At 45.5% G+C, this 24214-nt stretch overlaps 1 protein-coding gene across 1 annotated transcript in view; it reads left to right on the top strand.

The window, feature by feature from the left end:
* LOC119396386 (transcription factor GATA-4) overlaps positions 1-24214 on the top strand; it is a 177481-nt gene that overhangs the window by 80500 nt on the left and 72767 nt on the right. The window contains 1 exon segment of the mRNA XM_049417070.1: positions 6841-7949. Within this exon segment, the coding sequence (XP_049273027.1) occupies positions 6841-7949 (1109 nt within the window).

Below are 24214 nucleotides of genomic sequence, written 5' to 3'. Positions count from 1 at the left end.
GCGGGGGGACTCGGGGGGTAACCCCCCCCCCTTCCTTCTTTTGTTTTTTCTTCACTGCCCCATTGTCCTTTACGCTGAGAGTCCAACGTATACCTTGCTCCTCACGACGTTATCGTTCCAGCTTACGAGGTGACTCGAGGTCGAATTCTCTTGACTGACTCTAGAAACGTGGCATTCACTCATTCGCTCCTAAACTGAAGGACCGCGAACCACACGCTATTATTATTTCGCATTTTATTTATTTATTTATTTATTTATTTATTTATTTATTTATTTATTTATTTATTTATTTATTTATTTATTTATTTATTTATTTATTTATTGGTACTGCAACCCCTATCGGGGTTTTAGCAGGGTGGAATACAGTACATGAAAGAAAATGCAACATAATGGCACTCAAAATATATGTACATGCGAAGGTTACAGCAAAACAAAAAACACTAGAAAAACATAAATTCAGGTTCAGTCATTTAACAAAGCCTTATCAAATGTGCAAAAAATAGAGAAAGAGGCAACACAGATATAATACACACAGTCGCTATGAATATAGCCATTTATGTTTAGTCATCAAGGAGCGATGAAAATGCTGACAAAGAATCTGCTTGATTAATGTAGCTACTAAGGTTATTCCAGTCTCTGACTGTTCGCGGAAAAAAAGAATACTTGAAAGAATCATTATGAGAACGAAAAGGTGTTATTGTTAGTCCATGCCTTTGGCGCGTTGAATAACCGGAAGAAAATGAAATCCATTCGCTTATATCCACGTTACAGTGCCCCTTAACTAATTGATTGGATTTCTCCAACGTTCTCCAAAGAAATGACATATTGCAAGATGCCCGCTCTCCCCCCACCCCCCCTCTTTCCCACATTCATCCAATGTCTTGTCGAAATTGGGAGCATGTACGAGGAGCCCGTATGGGTCTTGCACAAGATTCTTACAAGTTGGCTCAGAGTACATACGGCGTCTAAATACATGGCGGTCACGACGGTCTTTCCGGATTCCAAAAGTGAATCCGGCGCTTGCTGCGCACAAAAGCATGGCCTTCGAGATTGGCGACTATGACTCGAGGGAAAAACGTCGCCAGGGGCGTGACTCTTTAGTTCGGACGCATGCTAAGAAGAGGACGCAAAGTAAAATGAGGCCTGTGAACGACACAAACGCTGTTCATGTTGTTTCTCGGTCCTTGTCTTCTTTTGCTCCTAAAACCTCCTTTTATACAAAAAAAAGCCACATTAAAAAAAACTAAGGCCGCTACGCACTACTGGGGCCAAGCCTTAAGGAAGTGCGGAGCTGGGCACTTCAATCCTAAGATGAAGAAGAAGAGGACGAAAAGAGAGCGCGCCGGCCGAGTCATTGCGTCGCACGAGCTATAGGCCTAGCTTAGTTTTCTGGTCACGCAAAACGGCGGAGGGTAAAGCTTAAACAGCTCCGCTCTTAAAAGGATGTAGCATGAGCTCACCGACCGCAGTCATTTTCCACCGTGTTCCGGGAACCACGCGGCCTTAGCCCGGACGAAGACCGGACGTCTTCCGGCTGAAGGCCCTTGAAGTCGTCCTGCTCTGCCGTCTTCCAAGACAAAAGGCGCTGACACGTCCGAGCCACGGTGTGTTACGAGACTGTCTAGGGCACCCGGCCTCTGCAAGCGTGACCGATGTTTCTTCGCAGCCTCCCGACACTGCGCGCGCTAATCAGAGACGGGTACCGCTGTCACCGAAAATTACGGTTCTGTGTATCAGCGGGACCATAAAAGACCGGCAAGACCGCGTGCGTGCTCCTCTGCGTCTTAAGATAGTCGGGCGGATAACGAAACGAGATAGAGGCCTTCAGGTTGTGCCACATGCGTATATAGCTTCGCTGGCGAGCTTCAGGAACAACTGGCTGCAGTCTTGAGGGCGACTGTCTAGGGAACTTAGAGCTGCGGCAGCTTCTCGGCCTATGGCAAAGTGCACTCTTAATCATGTCCCGGGTAAAGTGCTAGCTATTGCCAAGAAACCACGAGAAAAAGTTCTTATGTCCTGGTTATATCTAGCGCTTTACGCAGGACATGAGTGTACCACCTATGTGTCTGGGACTGCACGCGTTATTTGCGTGTATATATGCGCAGCCATGCGCAGGGTTCCACATTAGGAAGTGGCAAAATTGCATCTCAGCATCGCCCCGATACTTCCCCAGTAACACTCATTAAAAAGTCAACACACCTCTCGTCCTTCGCGGGGCTCTCTCTTTCTCTCTCCTGGCGTGGTTCTTATTTGAATAGAACGAGAATTCGGCGTCACGTACATTTATTACCACTCCGGTTTCTTAAGGAGTTCTCCATTATTGATCTTTTACTTTCTTGGCGCTCCTTTTCTCCCTCTCTCTTTTCCCGAGGCTGCATCGTCGCTGGTGGCATTACAGCCAGAGTTCACTCATCTGTTTTTTAACCTTCCTGGTTTGACAGGGCACAAGAGGGTATAACAACATGCATGACAGCTGTATAACGCTTTCAATTTTGAAAGTGAACAGCACTGCGGTTATCACTGGCTAAATCATGACCATTGTCGACTAGCGTTGGTTAATGTTGGCTGTAGAAGATGGCTAAATTATTGCTGTAATCTTAGCTATTGCCAGCAAAGATTAGCCGGCACTATCAGAAGCGTTATCGATTTGTCGCGCCGGTTGGTGCACTGTTGTTGAGCGGAAATCAGGGGTGCGAAGAAACGATCTGGACGGGACAGATGTCAAATGTAGCTTACCGTTGACCATCCGCTGTTATAGCATCAACATTTTCCTCACTGAATGTCAATTCAACGAAAGTAAAGTAAAAAGTTGGGCGAGTTGGTATTTGTTCATGATGACTGAGGGGCGCGAAAAAACGGCACACAACGAAAAGAAGTACACGGGACGACGCGCTACATCGGGCAAACTGGTAGATGCCTCAACGTGCGTTTGCGAGAGCACAGGCTCTTTAATAGGAAGGCCGTTCACGCATCTGGCGATGCATTGCAGAGGATGCGATCAGGGTAGCTGCAAGCCTGCATTTGAGCAGACAACTGTAATCTACAGGCACAGGGGATCCGCGGAGAGGGAGATTATAGAAGCCCTCTTTATCCAGAGAGAAGGGCCGGATTGCATCATGCAGTCACCCCTCTATCAGTCTGCAGGAAGGGGAGATAGCCTATCTACAACGTTACTTCACGCAGGCATGCTGAGGATATGGTTTTTTTGGTCGACTCGTTGGGTTAAATTTGTTTTCATTGCGTTATAAATATGTCTTTCCTGAATAAAAATATTCCAGTTGCTAGTAGCGCGTCGTCCCGTGTACTCCTTTCGTTGTGTGCCGTTTTTTCGCGCCCCTCAGTCATCATGAATTCAATGAAATTTTTCTTGTCTAATGCTACGTTACAGAGCCCAATACCAACGGCATATGAGTAAAAGAACGTGATTACCTAAAGTCCTTGCCGGATGCAACATTACGTTGTCATATCCAAAAAGAGAGGGGCGAAGTTGGATTTATTTTAAATGCGAAGCATTTCTTAGCGAACCTCAGGCACTTCGGCCGTTTCTTTCTATCTATCTATCTATCTATCTATCTATCTATCTATCTATCTATCTATCTATCTATCTATCTATCTATCTATCTATCTATCTATCTATCTATCTATCTATCTATCTATCTATCTATCTATCTATCTATCTATCTATCTATCTATCTATCTATCTATCTATCTATCTATCTATCTATCTATCTATCTATCTATCTATCTATCTATCTATCTATCTATCTATCTATCTATCTATCTAGCCGCCTACGTCTGGGTGCTCTCCTGGTCGTCTCCATAACTTGTAATATACCAAAATTAGCCTAGCAGGAGATTAGTGTATGAGGAACACGATTCACTGGTCATGACATGAATAACGCAAAATACCTGTCGCGTACGTCATGAAACCCTTTCTCTCAGCCACGTGTGGCACATACCCGTAAACCAGAGTTAATGTTATGTGGGTATGTGCCACAGGTGATACAGAGTGTCAACCAACGAAGTAACCGCGAACACACAGGGAGGTGAGACAGACAGGACAAGCACTCGTCCCGTCTGTCTCCCCTTCCTGTACCATCTACTGCGCTTCACGTTACCCAGTATGCATCACTTACTGGCCCAAATTTATGTCCTTCTAACGAGCACATGATGCACTGAGCAGCAATTTCCCAGCCTTAAATTTACTTTCTTTAACTTAACAAACGGCCACTTACAGGGGCGAACCAAACCGCATCCACGCGGGACATGCAAATCATGTTCGCCTGATGAATTTGTTTAAGTGTGATGTATTCTGCTCCTGCTGTGCCGTATACATTGATTACTACATTTAACAATGTCATTTTTTAACTTTGAATCCAACATTCTGACAAATAAATTATTCTACTCCTCGTTTGTGATATTTTAAATAATGGTGTGTCTGTGATGTCCTTGCTGCTGCTCAGAATGTGTTAAAAGAAGGAGCTGCGGGCTTGTCAATCTGCACATGTATGCACGTAACCCTCATTCCGCAGTCCCATCATCCTTATTCTATGTACATGTCAGTAAATACTTACAATCAAATTAAATATCTGCTTTATTTAATTCGGCTGTCTAGCTTAAATTCATTTCACAGTGTTGAAATCGCATTCCTCACTCACCTCCATGCGTTTATAAATTTGTTGTGAAATTTCCTTATAGGGTCTCTTGCTTTCTGGCAAACAACACTCGCCTGTAGAAACGATTCTAAGCACACACTTCGTAATACCTAAAAATTCGGGTCACAATTTAAATATATAATATAATGACTAGATTTAACGCCCGCAATATATTGTAGGTCTCACAAAGCCCCACCTCACCCTAATCTCAACAGGTGATGGGCTGGCGCCCGAGTACAGAAAAACCCCTACCCACACATGCATAGACCACAAAATTTTTCCCGAGCAACACAGCGACAAATGTCCGTGGCGCGACTCACACAACACTAAATAAAGATGAATAGGTCAGCTGGAGTAAAATTCAAACCGGCACGTCTCCAAATTTACACACCCTCAGTAAGATGCATCCTTCGACATACTCTCCTCGCTGCCCATGGTGCACAGCCAAAGCTACCCTGTGACACATCACGTGGGCATCGTTTAAAACCAGCCTCGTTTCATAAATGTTGTTTCTCTCTCTCTTTCTGTTTATGATAAAACACTGCGTAGTTGACGAGAACAAAAATTGCGCAGCTTGCATTAGTGGCGCAAGGCTGGAACCAAGAGCACAGCTGGGCGGGTTTCCTGTTCCTCTTTATTTTTATATTTCTTTCTCTGAGTTTTTCTATCTCCTTTGTTGTCTCTGTTTGTTTCTTTCTCGCTATTTGTACCTCTTTCTCTTTCTTCCCCTTCTCTCTCTCTCTCTTCCTTGCTCTTTCTTTCTATATATATCTCGCTCTCTCTATTTCTGTTTTTTCTCCTTTTCTTTCTTTTTCTGTCTTGCTCTATGTTTTTTCTCTCTCTTTTCTGTGTTTGTTTCTGTCTATTTCTCTTTCGGTCTACTTCTTTCTCTGCGCTTGTTTCTTTTTCCTCTTTCTCCCCTTTGTCTCTCTCTCTCTTTCTCTCGCCCATCCAAGTTATTGCATCCCACGCCGGACAAATCGGTGCAGCGGGAGAGCGCACGCCGGACGCACGTGTTCGGAGAGCGAAGCAGAAGATGAAGAAGAGGACTAACAGAGCGCGCGCCGGCAGAGTTATTGCGTTGCACGCGCTAGGCGCAGCTGTACCTGGTGCTAGGCGACGCCAGATACCATATCAAGTAGAGGCCGTTCATGATTGTGATAATTTCTTGTCCACGTCGCGAGTCTGACAAACGGCGGGCATAACAGTTCCGCTGCAAAATATTTACGAGCACTATACATTCGTTTGATCCCAATGTTTCTTTTTATTAGCTTCGCTGCAAGACACAAAACACATGGAAGTTTGGCTTCACTGTTAGGAACTGTTGTAGTGCAACAGAAACAACGCGAGTCGGAAACACGTGAAGCGAACTGTGTAATGCTGTTACGGCAATACGCTTTATCACTTCATGAATATGTAAGCGTCAAAAGAAAGCATGAATGAGATATTGTGTACCTAATTGTAATATGATAACTGTAATAAATTATGCATGGCTAGGGCGGATACCAGAGCTGTTTAAAGGGGGGATGGCAGGGACATGCAGATGGTGATAGCATGTTTGTTTTTCGCGCGCAGTAGTGCGGATAGGACCCTTATGTTAGTAGGAGGCTCTGTACGCTTACTATTCTCTTCACCCCTTTTGTTCCGCTTTTGTTTCACACGCGCAGATTTTAGTGAACGCAGCAATGTTTTGATTTCTGTGGTGGTTTCTACAAATGTTAGTAATGACTCGTTTGCAACCTTACGTTGCAACGTAATGCAACATTTTTTCTTTCAGCCGAAAGGATATACTTTATATAGCATTGGCGTAGCCGGGGGGGGGGGGGATGTTTTTTCCCGGAATTTTTTTAATTTCTGGCTATTCCAGTGTTATATAGGATAACTTCCTACATGTGTACCTACTTATCGTTTATAGTCACTCCGAGCGCATCGGTGTTCTTACTAAATCCGCAATACAGCTCTAACCATCAAGCCACCCACCTTGGTATGTTTGTTTTGATACAAATATTTAATCACTCAGTCTATATTAGAACATTTAAGTATGTTTTGCTTTTTTAAGAGCGAAGATAAAAGTCTTCACTCCAGTTCGCAGATGGACCATAAAGGATCAAATATGAACAGGAAATGTAAGACATGTAACATCGCGTATGCTCGTTGATAAACCTCTGTACACTTCCGGACGCAGGGCGATGGAGCAAGAGCTGCAACAGAAGGCTGCCGCCCAACAAGCGGCTCAACAGGCCGCGCAGCAGGCCGCCCAACAAGCCGCCGCTCAACAAGCCGCACAACAAGCCGTCCAACAGGCAGCCCAACAAGCCGCTCAGCAAGCCGCTCAACAAGCAGCCCAGCAGGCCGCTCAGATCGCCCACCAGGTGGCGACACCCGTGTCGACGCAAGCGCCGTCGGTGACGGCGGCCGCCTCGCAGCAGCAGCAGCAGCAGCCGTGGTCTCCTGGGGCGGCGGCAGCCGTGAAGGGCGGGGCTCCGTCCCCAGAAGTTCCCCAGGTTTCCCTAGGTGGCGGAGTCGTCGTCGTGCCGGTCTCGGAGGCGGCCGAGGCGTCTCCCGTCGCCGAGGCCACGCCCCCGGCGACGACGGTCGGCGAGGCCCCGCCCCCGAGCGGCTCCCCGTCGGGTCCGCAGGGCCCCACTCCGGTGGCCGTGACATGCAGCTTCGCGGCGCCGGGCGACGAGCACAGCCCGGCTAGCATCAGTAGCCTGAAGGCCCTGAACCCGGTGGACGCCCTGCCTCCGCCGGCGGGCGATGACAAGGAGCTGCTCTATCAGTCGCTCAGCTCCTCCACAATCATGGTCAGCACGTACGGCACGCCCCAGTACGCGCAGGGCTACGCCGTGGCCAGCTCTCCCTACCCCAACCGGCAAGTCGCCGCCGAGCAAGTGTACGTCAAAGCGGGCAGCGGGGGCCTCAGCCCGCCGACGTACGCGCACCAAGGAGCCGAGCTCGGCGGCTCGCCTCCGTCCTCGATGTACCCGCCGCTGAGCATGTACGTGCCCCAGGCGCAAGCGTGGCAGGGCCAGGCGCTCGAGACGACGCACAACGGCTACACGCTGCAGCCCGCGCTGAGCCCCGGCTCGGCGGCGGCGCTCGTCGAAGACGGGCGCGGGATGGCGGCGGCCGGTGGCAACGGTGCCGGGGGTGCCAACGGATTCGCGCCCTTTTCGACCCAGTACCTGCGCTCGGACATGTCGTGGTCCGTGTATGACAACAGTGCGTCGCTGGCCGCTATGCCGCAGCCCGCCTACACCACCGACTCCATGGGCCGGATACTCTCGCCCGGTGAGACCGCCCCCTCCTTTCTATATACGCTTGCTTCTGCCGCGCCGGCGCTTATCTCGCGCACGCATGCCGTCTTATCACGGCCGCTTTCCTGACGGCCCATTGGGTGCCGTGTTCCCGATAGCCCGGCCGCGATAGCGCGCGCCGCCCCACTTCGCGGGGCTGTCTTCTATTGCGAGAGATAGCGGCTAGCTGGTAGGGAGTGCTTTTTTTCCGGGGCGTCGTGTCTTCATTATCCGAAGGCCAGATGATACGCCCATCAGCTGATGAAAAGACTTGGAGGGGAAGACAGCGTTTTTTGACGATCTCGTTCAGCTAGACTTCCCCGTGATTTGGGATTCACCGCGACAGTCGCGTGCCGCTTATCTCTTACTCGCTCACTCAACTCTATGTCCCGCATGTGTAGCTATATCTGGCAGGCTGGTGTTGGTATACAGAGGATGCACTCCGCTGAGATTCTAGGAAATCTGTCTTGCACTTTTACAACGACTGTAACGTTGGCATTGGTGAGGGGCATTCCGTTGCACTGACTGGCTCGGAGCCAGGAGTTCCGCGTTTCACTGGGGGGAACAGCTCTCGTTGCCCATTTGTTCATTTTTTTTAACGCTATCGAATCGATAACGAGCTTCCGAACACTTTCACTACTTTTTGTGCCTGCGATGCAATGCCGCATAGTTTTCACATAAGATCGCAGGTGCCTTTCTGACCACGCGTCATGGTTGTTTCCATACGCTCGTTGTATGACAGATAATTTTAAATAGAATTGAATGCATTGGTATACTCATTTACGCATTTGTCTATAAAAGCACGTAAAGAAAGATGAACGCAGTGATTATACAGTCGTATTGTCCGTATGTGCCGCAAGGTGTCTGCTGTTCTTAGAATGAAATCGTATGCCATCGCGAAGCATCGATGTTTGAATAATTACAGCACATCATCGAGTAAACTGTATTATCCTCTAAAACGTCTTTGACGGTCCTTACATTTTACATCTTACATAATAGCGCAGTTGCATTTGCGTTCCATAGGATATCTAGAGCTGATTCAACATTCATCGGTCACAGACTCTTTAAGTCCACGCAACAGCGCAAGAAAGCAAAAAGGTAACAAAATGAGATCGAAATCTTAAGTATTCGTTGTATACAAAGCATGCGACTGCAATATGGGAGATAGACCGGCGCATAGTTGTGTGCACTGCGCGGGATCCAGGCAATGGCGTAGCCAGGGGGTGGGGGGGTTAACACCCCCCCCCCCACTTTTCGCGAAATTTTTCAACTTCGCGCGCACATACAAACGCACGAACACGCGTAAAGGCTGGTTGAATTGAACCCCCCCCCCTCTCCCCCCTCTCCGAAAAAATTTCTGGCTACGCTACTGGATCTGGTTATTTACCTATATGCTGAATGTCGAAACAAGTGCAGCAGCTCCTTGGATATTGGCCTTTGCGCCACAAAACATCATCTATCATTATCACACCGTTAGAGCAGAAACCGTCACTAACGCCTCATACGGCTCCTCCGTCAAAAGCTAGTTTCAGTATCGTAACTTAGCGATTTCTCTGTACAGAGGACAAAGAGCAACGTTTAACAGTAAGCTAGTACCAATTGCATCAGACCATACAACGCACTCATCTATGCAGCAAAGCACATATGCACTTTACCCTCGCCATGCGTGCGAAGAGGCATGCTCTTACATCGATACAATAGTTATGAAGCAGCTGGTTCTTCTTTATTACCGATCAGCAATGTACACCCTGCGCCGTGTATACTTTTGCAATAGCGAAGAGGCCAAGAGCTCTACGAAAACGCATCCGTTTATACACAGGAAAAGTTACACGAATACCTATCCATAAACTTTTTTTTTTTTCCTCTTGCACACCACAAGCAAGCGTTTCTTCATTTTTTTTTTAAATAAGTGTCTTTCTGAGACTGATATGTCCCTTTTCTACATTTTCTTCACTGTCTATACTGACGCGTCTTTGGGAACGATATGCGAGCGCAACGTAATCTGTGAATTATGCCTAATACTAAAACTGATAATAATAAAGGGAACTCTCATTATGCATATACTGTCCATAGCTTCAAGTATTACGGTTCGCTCAACGTGGTAAATGTGGACTGTCCGTGGATTTCCCTAGATTTTCGTACTATAGGCCTTGAAGCGGAGCTTCGTAGATTTAGATCGTGTTCAACCAAACCTTGCGCACTGAATGCATCGATGCGCAACTACTGCGCACGCGCACAGAGACCAAATTGCGTTGAAAATTATAAGTGATTAGATATTTAAGAAGATAAGGCCGATATTGACAACGTCATAAGAACGCTCCAGTCGTAAGTACAAAGATTAGACAAACCTATACAAACGACGGTTACTAAACGACCGCAGCGCCAGAGTTGCTTATATTCTCATGATGACCCGCGCAAAGAAAACACAGGACTAGAAGAAAGTACACGACACACAGCGCTTGTGTCGTGTACTCTTCTAGTCTTGTTTTCGCAGGCCATCATTAGCATCTTCCAACTCGCCCACTTTGCTACTTTATTAATTATATTCCCTTTTTAATATTTCCTGCTGCTAATCCCATATGATCTTAATCTCTTTCGTGGTTAAACTCTTCTGTTGCTGATCGCCATCCCGCCGTACAAGCATAATCACTAAATGACGCCCGAAATTTGTTTTGCGCGCTGCTGCTTTCCCTTCGGATGCGCTCACTTATACCTTCCTGTTCTTTTGAAATTGTATTTCACGGCTTTCAATCTTAAAACGCTCACACCATTCGTGTAATATTTACGGCGCTTTTAGAAAACGCTGTCCCTTTTTGTCGAGCTTGTTTTATATTCGGGTCCGGATGTATAAATATAAACGCTACACCACATTTGCCGCTTTGACAACACACGACAGAAACGCGTATCTGGGATGACTGTGTTCCGCGAAACGACGCGAACGCACTTTCGAGGATAGCAACACGTAACAGCGGTGATATACGACACGGAAAGTGTTCAGTTATGGCGTTTATGATTATCGCTGTGTTCAAAGCTAGGCAGCTCTACACATTATCACCCGTTTACATATTCCTCATCCGCATACACATCACCCTCAGCAGGACGGCTTCATCACCGTTGTAATAGCTCACGAGCTAGTCTGGACTCTGGAATAAATCAGTTCCGCTTAAAGGGACCCTAATAGAAAACCAATTTTTCATTGTACTAGTAAATCATTCTTTCACAGTAACAAAAACACCACACTTACCTCGAAAAGACACTTGGTAAGCGAGAAAATGCGCAAAAAGAAAGTGCGGGTCGCAGCAATCGCCGCGACGTGTGCTAGGACTATACGTCGTTCCTAATCGGCAAAAATGAAGTACATTGTCCGCTGATGGGGCCAGGGATTTACCACGCCAAGTTTGAGAAAATTTCGCTGGGCCAATGTCGCCAAAATGCGAAAAATACACTTTAAAATTCCCGACGTCACGCGGTGATATCGGGGCGAGATCTGAAAATGAGACCTTGACCTTGATTTTCTCCTCTATCATTAAAGCTATGATGGTGAAATTAACTACATTAGAGTTTCCGGAGTAAAATTTATCGATCTAAACCAATTCACTGTTTTCTCTTTAGTGTCCCTTTGAAGTGCACGCTGGCGGCCAAAATCGAAAAAGTGGCCGATGCAACGATGGGACGATGTGTTTTGAGCTTGTTCGGGTCTTGCCGTCGCAGGGAAGCGTTTAATGACGGCGATCGGGTGATATATAAGGTGATGATGTGAAGATGTGCAAGCGATGATAACCTTATAGAGATGAAGATGAGTCGGTGGTGGGTTGCACTCACGCTATCTATATATATAGTAAGAGAGATAGAGTTCAAACGCAAGGCATGAGTGAACATGCCAGCGAACTTATCAATGGGAATTGATAAGATGTTTGCATTTTGTATGTCGCCGACCAAGACACGATTGTAGCTCGTCTATTTGTATACATACCTATAAAGGGTGTGTTTACCAGTACTACTATGTGTGGTTAAAAAAACGTTCCCTATACCGGAGACACCGACCCTGCCTTCAATATATGTCTATATAGTCCACGGTGTTAGAATCGTGTCTAATCAGGCGTTTATACTACAAGCCCCCCTCCCCTTACATCCTTCATATTTCATATATTCCTCTATTTCATATATTCTATTTCCCCCTTCACAATTTCCTCCCGCACTTTGTCTCCTAACCTCAGTACAATTGGGTTTATCGCACGTATCTCTTATGAAAACTTATCCATCCTACTGTCCACTCCACACATCCACTTCGCCATATCGGTCGCTGGTATGCAGCATGCGTATACATCAGTTGCCTAGAATCTATGCAGCCTTCCAAACACTCGGAGAGTCCTCAGCACGCCAGTGGGCGTCTCAATGACAAATAGATGAATATGTGCATACAATGTGTTCAAGGGCGTAGCCAAGGGGGGGAGGGGATTGGGGGAGTTCAACCCCTCCCCCCGAAATTTTTCAATTTTGCTTGCGTATATATACACGCACACATACAAACGCACGCAGGAACATACATAAAGTATAGTGGAACCCCCCCCCCCCCCCGGCCCCGAAAAAAATTCCTGGCTACGCCCCTGAATGTGTTCAATAACCACTGTGATAGACGTGGTAACTGCTGTGATAAACAGATAGCGGACACAAGGTTTGACACACCTTCTATAGCCACCTCATACGTTAAAGCTTTCCACGGTTGGCAGCACCAGTACCCACAGTCCATATGGGTGTATCGCGAGCGGGGCAAGCGAAAATGGGAATTGCGTAGGGCCACATTCAGGTAGCGTTTCTTTGCGCTGCTAGAGGGCGCGGGTTCGCTTCCCGGCCACGGCGGCAGCATTTCGATGAGGGCAAAAAGCAAGCAAAACCTGTATTTGAGCCTAGTATATAAATGAGCCAAATGAGCCTCGTATGCACGTTAAGGAACGCAAGGTGGTCAAAATAAGCCGGAGTCTCCCTTAACGCGTAGATCAAAATCATATCTTCGTTTTGGTACGCGAAACACCAGAATTCACATTTAAATTTTATTGCTTACTGATCGGCATTCCGCCTTAATTCGCTAATGGAATAGCCCTGTCACGATTGGTTGGCATCTGATGTATATGTGTGTACGAACATTATAGCGTATACAAACACTGTGCGCGCGTCCGAATGTGTGTGTCCTGAATGTGAATCGCATTTAACGATGTCACTTTCGGTGTCTGATTACGAGGCAATAGTACTCGCACGATAGAAAAATGTTAAACTACACATCGTCAGCGTTGGTGCGACGACAACGCTCAAACTGGACAGCCACGTACAGTCGTCAGCAATACGAGAGGGAACACTGAAATTACGTTTTAAAGGTCATAGTCACTAAGTGCATTTCGCAAGCGCAGTAGTGTTCATAACACTAAATGCTCAAGCGAACATGTATCTGCAATTCAGTAAGTCACATTCATATTGGTGCATTACAAATACTCGTTAATTAAACACGAATTCGGCGTTCCCTATCATATTGCTCACGAATGTGAGTTTGCAAGCTCGTACTTTAGGTCGGGCAGAGCTCGGCGCAAAAGTACACCATAAAAGCGAAGAAACATTGGCATCGTTACCATGGCATTTGGACTTCTCTTGAATTCCTTTCAGAGCCTTATGTAGAAGAGCAAATTAAGTTAGTAAATAACTAGTGAATACTTCCTGCGCATTTCCCTCTAAGTTCTTCCAAGCTACAGTCAAGTGCAAACTTTGCTCCCGTTAATTACCTGAAAGATCTCTTACTATGTAACTATAGTATATTTCTACAGCCTATTACAGCGAAAGCTGTTATGAGATCACAACAACAGCCGATTTTGGTGGCGTAGTTGTCCGCCGCCGCCGGTGTCCATAATAACCATTATCGCGCATAATGAGAAAAAAAAAATCCAGGACCAAGCGGGATTTGAACCCAGGTCCTCTAAGTGGCAGTCGAGTAGTTTACCACAGAGCCACACCAGTGCTTGAAACTCCTTTGCAAAAAGACCCAATACAGGTGTCATTTCGGGCAAGGAATCGCGTTAACAGATGTAATATAGCGTGGTAGAAGAGTAAAACCACACCAGAGATCAAACAATGCGAATTGCGTACCGATTGGGTGGTTTAAAGCGTCTCACCCATTACAAAGGGCTTAGCCGTATTCCTCATCGTTATCAGCCCTAGCATCAACAAAGTGCACATAATGCTTCACAGACAATGTGTAGCGGGTACTTCCCAATTTCGGAAAGTTATGGCGTAGCGGGTGGGTACCTTGCAACTTTACTTGTAGCTGTCGCCCCGAAAGAGTTACAACGGGCTCGAGAAAGACCGCTCCTCCGGCTTTCACTGAGACTGTGAAATCTTTTGTGTATATATGCGTGTGTGTCCGATTGTACGTATTATCTCTATGTACATAAGATCATTGTGTATACGAGGGGTTTTAATCTCGCCGCAACCAGTGGACCGCAGTTCCGAAATTTAGTCCCGCATGGGCCGGGGGTGGTAGGTGGGAGGGGTGTGTATAGTTTGTCCAAAACGTCAGCTAACGTTGTCCTTTTGAAAAGTGGCGTTTCCCATTTCTCAGATATTGGTTATCTCTGAAGAGGATTCGGCCTCAGGATTCGAACAGACATATCCTTACGGATATTCTAAAATCTGGGCGGCGCCGATTCTGAAATATGGAGTTTTTGTTTCACCCTGATGTTTCAACACATGGTGACAGCGTGGTGTGTCTCACGAAAAAGATGCCTGAGACCAGTCACGTCTGTGTAGCTCATGGACACACTTAATAAAAAAAAATAATATGGGATGAAAGCAGTCATGTGCGGGCCGGACCGCTAGCTAAAGGTCCGCGGGCCGCGTGTTTGAGACCCCTGGTGTATATCATAGTCATCACCCGGCACTTGGAGTAGCAAGTCAGGCGATTAACCGGGCAAACGTATCCGGGGTTGTCATTCAAATTTACTGTCTATCTCTAAATCGTCAAGCAGCACGTCTTGTCCTGAACAATCGTCCATACTTTTCTTTCCGTTCTGCGTTTTCGGGACAGCTCACCGCTATCCCAGAGAACTAGAATACATATAGTCATACTCCAGATCATAAGCTGTCTTTCTAAGCACACTAGTACGTCGCCGTGTGCGTACGCTTTCACATTCAGTGTTACGCATTTATAGCATAGTGTTCTAAACCGTTCATGTCTTATTGCAAGTTCTAACCAAACGCCCGGCTAATAAATATAGTAGTCCTTTAAATCACCTTTTGTTCTAAATACACTTTATCCCTATGTTAACATTTATCGCTGTTTCAGTACTCTATGCAGATTGTTAACCGAAGCTCAACGACGCCATATATAATGCCCATGATAAAGGTTACGGGCATGCCAATATTTGATGCTTAAACAAGATAACGAAAGATCGCTGTTTTTCTTATTGTTTATATTTATCTTGGTATGTTTTTAGAATGACATCGACGTAGCCTGCCAATGCAAGTTGCACTTATAGATCGATTAAACCACATTCTATTATCTGTAATTACACTTCTGTTTCGATAAGGGGGGCAGCGTTAGTAAATGTATACTCGCTGCGGTGCATGTGAACATGGTTTAATAACATTATAATTAGTACTTCCACCGGCCTTTTAACTAGCATGAGGACTCTTTGAATTGGTGATATTACAAGCCTCTGCAAGTAGTGAACATTATAAGTTAACAAATACTTTTGCGACAAGTAACCATCCAACGTCGCGACAACTAACAACCAACGTTGCGACAAGTAACCAACCAACGTTAACTAATACTTTGCGACAAGTATTTAGTTAGCGAATATGCCGATCGTTTTGTAAGACAAACAAAAAGTTGCAGATATATGTAGCAGTTCGTTGCGCTCTGTCTGTATAATCAAATGAATCCAACAGACAGTTAACCCGCCATGGTGGTCTAGTGGTTATAGTGCTTGAATGCTTACCCGAAGGTCGCGGGATCGCATCCAAGCCGCGGCGGTCGCGTTTCGATGGAGGCGAAATGCTAGAGGCCCGCGTACTCTTCAAGTGCACGTTAAGGAACACTATAGATGGTCAACATTTCTGGAGCCCTCCACTACTGCGTCCCTCGTAGTCATGTGGTGGTTTGGGGACGTAAAACCCCAACAATTATTATTATAAGACAGTTAAGCCAAGGAGAGCACAGGGGACACAAGAAAACAACGACAACAAATATTTGTTCCTTGTGCCTTCCTTGCTTTTGTCTGTTGATTCATTTGGTTGTGCAAACGAGCCCCTCGTAACAATTTCATTTTCTTTCATTCCAGTCTTTTGTATGTTAAAGCGACTTCAAGGAGTTCAACAGATGCCATTCAATTAACTCTTCCATAATAGCAGCCTTGGTGGCCATGCTAAAAAAAAATCGCAACACAGACCCGGATTGTCACAGCTTTATTGTAGCACGACTCTTGCAACATTCCCCGTGGCCCACTCTATATGGAACTGCGGCATTGAACTGTCCATCAGGCAGGCGCATGCGCAGATGAAGCAGTGCGGGAATTTCACAAGTGGTGGAGCTGTATATGCGGGAGAGCATTGAAGATACGGGCAAGCAATAATGACGCTCGTCAATATAGAAGTGACAGGCAGATAGTAAAGTTACTCCTAAAAGCAATTAAATTACTTTACAAATTGCACGGCTACGCCGAGAGAGCACTGCAGCGTGGCTTCATCAAAGTTTAGTTGCATCCCGTGCAAACCGCACAATGTTTCTTGAAACAGCGGCTGGACGGTTTCACATCCGTCGCTATTTAATTTCCTTGCCATATTCGTCAGAGCATAGCTAGATCACGACAATTTCGGACAGACATAAGCCTTGTTTTGCAAGTGACAATCGCCGCGCGGAATTTCATTTGCTTCCTAAATTCTGAAGAAAAAAAAATATTCACGTTCGTGGCACTCCTAAAAGTTGTAGAATAGCCAAGAACATTCTAAGTGAGACTAATAATTTCAATACAAACAATATGCGATGACAAGCTTTCAATACGTTCGATGGGATAAACCACAAGGCTACTGAGGTTGAAGTACTTTTAAAGTAAGTTATTCGATCGGTCCATGTACAGGCTAAACATGTATACACGAGAAGATAATCTACATAGCGTCCAAATGGGATGTTTATTCCTATCATGAAATTCTGTCCATAGGATTGGAAATCGTGTTGACTCAAGAAGAAGGCTCGCGAAGATGCCTCATTATTCTGAAGAAAAAGGATGTTTGTTTAGCTTGCCAAAACCACGCACTTTATGATAACGAGGTGTGCGCTATTGCGGGTAATTATGGATTAATTTTTAAGGCGAAAGCCTTAGATGCCTCATCAAACACGAAAATTGACCATCGGCGTCCCACGGCGTCGGGGACTACACGAGTTATGCAAAAAATCATCATCACGTGGTGACGCCTCCATATGACGTCATCAAGACGTCACATGCAACAAAATTTGTGACGTCACTTTACATGACGTCGTCATCACATGACATCATAGCTTAGGCAAAGGTGGGACGACCACGGAAGAACTGCAAAAGCAGGTGAGATGCCTCCGATCCCGGAGGCCGTGAAAAATCACGTTAGGTGCAGAAAGCTTTTGGAGCGTGGCTGGGCAGGATCAATACATTTACACAAAAGAAAAAGAAGATGGCTTTCGCCTCATAGTCGTCTTAGGTAAATACCTAAGGGACCCTGTGAGTTTTTATGGCTGTGTTTTGACCTACACCTAAATCTAAGAAAACGTTTTTATATTTTTTAGCAATGCGCCCCCAGCTAAATGCGGTCGTCGTGGCCGGCAATCTAACACGCGTCCCCGAGGGCAGCAGCGTAACACCTTAACTGCTGAACTATATACATGTATACTGCGGCAGGTCAACATCCTGAACGATTATATTTGAGTTTATTTATCGTGTACGTTCAGTACGCTGCCCTTTAGGAAAGATATACGTTCCTTAACGCAAGGACGTAACTATGAACTTTACGGGAGCAGACATCGAGCACACACCTGCGTCTATATATAGGTGACGACTGACATGCGATAATAACAGATACGCAGTCTTGTTTCTTTATCACAATACAGCCATGATACGGATCATTATTAACTTGAAGGATTGAACGCTCGACGATTGCAAGTCGCATAGGATCAGAGAAAGGCATAACAAAAACATATGAATCAAAATTCATTAGCCTCGTTCACCGCACTATATCCCTAACTGAACTCTCTCTCGCTCTCTCAAGCATCAAGCTTACCTGAGTGACATGACATGAGCTGTTAGCAGGCCTCCGATGCCGGTAGTTACATAATCGCAGTTATACTATACAGACCACGCCTAATCAAATCGCTTATCCGAAGCTGCGGCGTTTTGCTTCGTTGCTGTAATTAACTGACAGTGATAAACCAATCATGACCTTATTGCGTGATGACCGACGCTAGATTTGAGTGGGAATTCCTTTAGCACATATATCGGCACGATTGGCAGTGGGGGCACGAATTGCGTTGGGATGAGAGTTACAGAAAAAAAAAGATATGAAGCAACCTTAAAGAGTTTTCGTTTCAGGAATTTATCTGACGTTTTCTACATTTGATAAGTATAGAAATGCTGGGAAAGGAAGTGATATAACTTGAACATCAATGGAGGCTTTTCAGTGTAAGACAGCTTTACGGTGCGGTCTAATTTCGGCTCCATTGGCGGTACGCCATGGACGGTCACTGATGCAGCAAACACTATATTCCCCGTATCCACTTACTGCTCACCGTTAGCAGAGTTCCTAACATCCTGAATCGATTACCTCTCTAATAACTGTATATGGGGGACTGCTTTCCGATCCCCCATGATAGGGTGCATAGTAGTATAAGTTGTCTGGCGAGTATCCCGCAAACTGGTGTCCGTAACACAAATTAGCACCGTTTCCCCTGTGAATACATATATGTCTCCGTAAAAATGAAAGAAATCTACAGTGTATACACGGGAAAACTCACAGGGTCCCTTATGCATACACCGAGAAGACGACTCGAAGGCGAAAGCCATCTTCTTATTTTAACAGCGAAGTTGTTAAGGCTAGCCGTAATTTGTGCGGCCTGCGGGTATGTGCCATGCGGCCTACGCGAAAACTATCATCATCACAAACGGTGTGCCACAGAAATTGGATATATCCCAGTACTCACCACTAGTTCACTAAAAATAATGAAGGAAACCATCGTCATCAAACGGGTATGCGGAAAGAAGCCAAGCTAAAGAGGGAACTCGACAAACTGCCGGCCCTCTACCGACATCCTAGCTACAACCAAGTTCTGCCCAGCTACAACTATAAAATGAGCAGCCCGTACATCTACGAGAGGTGCGAACGCTGGGTTTCAGCGCGAGGTTCTGTCTCTGCAGTTTGGAAATTCGTGTCGTGTCTGTGACTGTCTGTGGATTAACTCGAACCGCTATGCCCTGGGAATCAACGTAGAAGCAACCTAGTATCACCTAGCTAAAGCCTAGCGACGACCCATAAGCAACTTACGCGACAACCTGCATCGCCTAGCTAAGGCCTAGAAACAACCTAGAAGCAACCAGATTAGTATTCAGATTCCTTCCACTTTCGCTGTTTCAAGCCTTGCGCGGCTTAGTGCAAGCTTCGCCATTTTTTTTTTCTTCTCAGTCAATGTATGGATTTGTGACGTCATGATGACGTCACAGATTTTGGTGATATATGACGTCATGATGACGTCACATGGTTAGTCACGTGATGATTTTTTGCATCGCTCGTGTTGACGCCGCGGGACGCCGACGATCAATTTTCGCGTTTGATGAGGCCTCTAAAAAAAACTGCACGTAAGCAGCGCGGCCGGCAGCAAACGCAAGTACACGTGCAGCTATAAGGATTTTGCAGGTTTCAATAACGTCGCCTAAATATGCAAAATAGTACAAATGCGCAGGCGGATTGCATTCGTAACGAATGTGATTGCGTAATTTCATCACGTGGTCATATATACACATTATCAATTAATAGTTTGTTTTCCCGTTCGAAGAATAAGCTAACGGGATGTATTCGTCGCCCTATTATCGTATTTCCAACGTACTTTATTTGCAAAGACTTGTTGCCGTCGCAGTTAGTTTGGGTAATATCAGGGCAGTCGCCCGCTGCACTCCTAATCATGCGCCGGATAAACTACCACCTATAGCCAGAAAACTAGTCGAAAAGGTCTAGTATCCGGCTGTATCTAACGCTTTACGCAGGACTTGATTAAAAGTGTGCGGGCAAAATTTTTTTGCGCTTCAAATATTTCGCGCCTCACGATGGAAAACGCTAGTCGTCATGTCATGTATATCGAACTGCAAATTAATCTTAGTTAACTTCGAAAGCCCCTAAAAAAAAAAAAATTTCGGCAGATCTCACGTGCCGTGGGAATCGATGTTATGCGAAGCATGCGCAGGATGGTGACTGTTATTCGGATCCGTTCGTGATCGCGGCTACGAGGGGTCTAAGTGCAGTGAAGTCCGAGGTATAGTAGAGCTGGTGGATATTCTGGATGCATCTTACGATGAAATGATCTATGATGCCTCCTGTCGTGGATGTGGCAGCGAGGTCTTTTGATGTTCTGTCCACATCCAAGCCGTCTTTCACGCAGTAGAAAAACTAGGCGTTGTTGGGTCTTGACAAATGAATGTTGAAGTCACCGGTAATGATGAGAGGCCTGGTTCTCTGGGCAGATTTATTATAGGAAGCATCGATCCCGGTTTTGCATAATCCACGTGGTCCACGTTGCGGACCACGAGGACGAGTGGATAGTAGTTGAGCGTCTTCCAGGAGTGTTCTGTCATCAGCATCCTCGCTTTCCTTGCGTCAGCCGCGGTGGTGTAGCGGTTACGGTGCGCGGCTGCTGAGTAGAAGGTCGCGGGTTCGATACCGGCTGTGGCCGGTCGAATTTAGATGGAGGCAGAATGCTAGATGCCCGTGTACTGTGCGACCTCGGTACACGTTAAAGAACACCAGATGGTCAAAATTTCCGGATCCCACCTCTACGGCGTCTCCCATAATCATATCATGGTTTTGGGGCATAAAACCTCGACAAATATTATTATTATTATCACTTTCCTTGCCTGCCAATGTGTTTGTCTTCGTGGTTACTGTATTGGTTGAAACTCTGTATCACCTGTGGCACATACCTGCATAACATTAACTCTGGTTTACGGGCATGTGCCACACGTGACTGAGAGAAAGGGTTTCATGACGTACGCGACAGGTATTTTGCGTTATTCATGTCATGACCAGTGAATCATGTTCGTCATACACTGATCCCCAGCTGTGCCAATTTTGGTATATTACAAGTTATGGAGACGACCAGGAGAGCACCCAGACGTAGGCGGCTAGATAAATAGATAGATAGATAGATACGTAGATAGAAACGGCCAAAGTGCCTGAGGTTCGCTAAGAAATGCTTCGCATTTAAAAATTGCTATCCTATCTATTATACATATATGCGGCGCATGAGTAAAGGACGCTTCGTGAATTCGGCGTTTATGCATATGCGAGAGCTGATCACACCGGTGGCTCGGGTTTACAATAGCAGCAATAGCTATGAATTTCCTTCTTTTCTTTATTTTATCTAAGTATTCTAGTATCTATATATAGTCTATAGCATCGATTTGAAGACACAGAGCTGGCACACGTACCTGCATGCAGCCTGAGAAGTTAAGAATTAAGTGTATTAATGTGACGGGTTTGATAGAGCCGTCAATTCGTTGCTATTGAAAGAAACTTTCGGTTTATAAGATCAAATATTTCTCTCTCTCTCTCCCCTCTCTCTTTTGATGCACTTGTTGGTATGTAGATAAAGTAACTGTACGAATGCACCGTCAGCGCAATGGATATTACTCTACTTGCCGCCAGTGTTGGAATGCTGCGTGAAAAAAAAAAAAAGAAAACAAGAAGTCGCCGCACCCATACAGTCCTGATCAAAACACGGGCCGCGAATGTCTCATGAGCATCAGTGCTAAACATAGCAAAAAGAAAACGCCCATGCGACAGTAATTTGCCGTAATAATTTACCGAGATAGGACAACACTCTACTATAGACTGGCAGCCACAGCCGATTCCAAGCGAAAGCGTGCCCCTGACTTTGTTTTCATTTGCTCGTTCTAGGAATGCACCAAATATGTTATAGTCACAGGGCCGCTGTGCTCGGTTATTTAAATTCAACTAAAATTATTTATGTGCTTGTTTAACTTTTTTCACTTCTTGATTTTCTTTAGTCCGTTGATTTCGTTGAAAATGATTATACATCTTGACTTTCGGATCCTTACTCTTACGTTATTAACTCTCGCGTACATTTCCATCATCTTACAACATGTTCGCTTATTCGACATCTTCATTTGCTTTAGAATCTCCGTTCCTCTTAATACATCTTTGTCATAAACATCCTGCGGTCCGATTCTTGGTCATTCCGCCCTGGCGGGTACGCGCTATTAAAACTGGATTATCACCATCATAATCATCACAGTTTGGAGGGGTAGGCGGGTGTGCGGTAGACCACAGGAATACTTTATAACATTAAGTTCAATTTATCGTTTAATCGTTTTAACTTTCCAAAGCTACGCGAGCGAGCTATGCGGGACGTCCTGCGCATCGAAAAGCCTCTTAGTCTTAACCTAAATCATTACACAAGAAATAACTAGCAATACCTCTCTATTAAAACGTGTCTCCGCAGACAATTATTTTGTCATAGAATGTCCATAGTCGCCTTTAGACTCATCACGCATGACATTTTTATCGCATGTATTGATCATCGTCACTTAACTAATAGCAGCATCACCCGGTTTTCCCAGTGCAATAATCTTCTTTTGCCTGCCGTAAGGACAAACTACGGCAAGTTCTCAACCTTATTTACTAGCATAGCCATTTGGAATTCATTGCCTTTCGAATTGAAATCATCGCACAACATTCATATTTCCACCTCGCACAGCAAGAAACTGTTCCTTCAGGAATTAATCAACTCATCCGAATTGTGTAATTAACTGTTATTAGCTCTCAACATTTCTGTGCTATTTTATTACTTCAATTTGCCTTTGTATAACTGATACACTGATAATGAAACGAGTTGCATTTGTCACTAGAGGCTGTTCATTAATATTGTTTTTTTTTTTCCTGCTTCATCACTTGCTTTTGATTATTTTCATGTTATTTTTCAATAGTGAGTATTACCATTATGTTATGTATTGATCGTGTTTTTTTTTGTTAATCAGCTTATTCAATATTATCACATGTCCCTCTACTATTGCTGTACTTTTTTGTATTACCCCATCATGTAGCCATAGGAGGTCCCCCTGTCAGTTTTCTCTGAACTTTGGGGCCTCCTGCTGTAATACGCTAACGATGTAACTCAACTGAACTATTTAATAAACCTGACTTGACTTGACTCAAGAGTCAAACCCGCGACCTCTCTCTTAGCACCGGCACGACACGTACACGCAGTGCCACTGATGCGGGATTCTTTCGAAAGAGCAACACCTTTCATTGGTTAATGCAGAAAAAGAAGACATGGCGTCGATGTTCAGCTGGGCTGGGCAGAGTGCATGGGCATGTGGCGTTGACTTCTGACGTTACGTTTTAAGCGAAGGCTTTAAAACCCACATATTTCGGCGGACGACTACGCCAGCGAGCGTACGGAAATAAGGCCTTCGAGGGCGCGCCGGTGACATGCTTATTTATATGCGCCGTCTTCAATAACTGACGCTCTCTCAATGGTGGGTTTGTCGCCGATCAGCCGTTTCTGATATGGCAATCTGATCTTTTATCGAGGTCACCTGTCATTCCACGTTGCACACATTTCATTGTTGCCTGGACATGAAGGCATGACCGTCGTTGTTGCGTGTAGAAACTGAAGCGTTGCGTTGCTAAGCAAGTGGATGAAGGTTCGATTCCCGACACGGAGGACACGGTACGCACACGCGATCGCTTCGCTTGCCCCCATTTTCCCGATAGTGTTAGGGCTCCTTAATATATTTTTTTTAATAGGACAGGCTTAGTGCAGGAAAGCGAAGGCCGGTTCTCCCATAGCGTGACAGTAAAATTGGAGGAAGACGAAGGGCAGCGATCACCTGACAGCGAAGAACCTTGTTTCTAACATGCAATTCTATTAACTTGGACAACTGTCAACCCTTCTCATGTGCAGCGATCGCTTGTCAGCCGAACGCTTCGTTCCCATCGTGCCACTGCACCAACTGAGACAACCGC

Source organism: Rhipicephalus sanguineus, chromosome 6 (genome assembly GCF_013339695.2).
Source record: "Rhipicephalus sanguineus isolate Rsan-2018 chromosome 6, BIME_Rsan_1.4, whole genome shotgun sequence".
NCBI lineage: Eukaryota > Metazoa > Arthropoda > Arachnida > Ixodida > Ixodidae > Rhipicephalus > Rhipicephalus sanguineus.
Note: the sequence above shows the minus strand (reverse complement) of the source record. Positions and strands in the feature narration are given on the sequence as shown.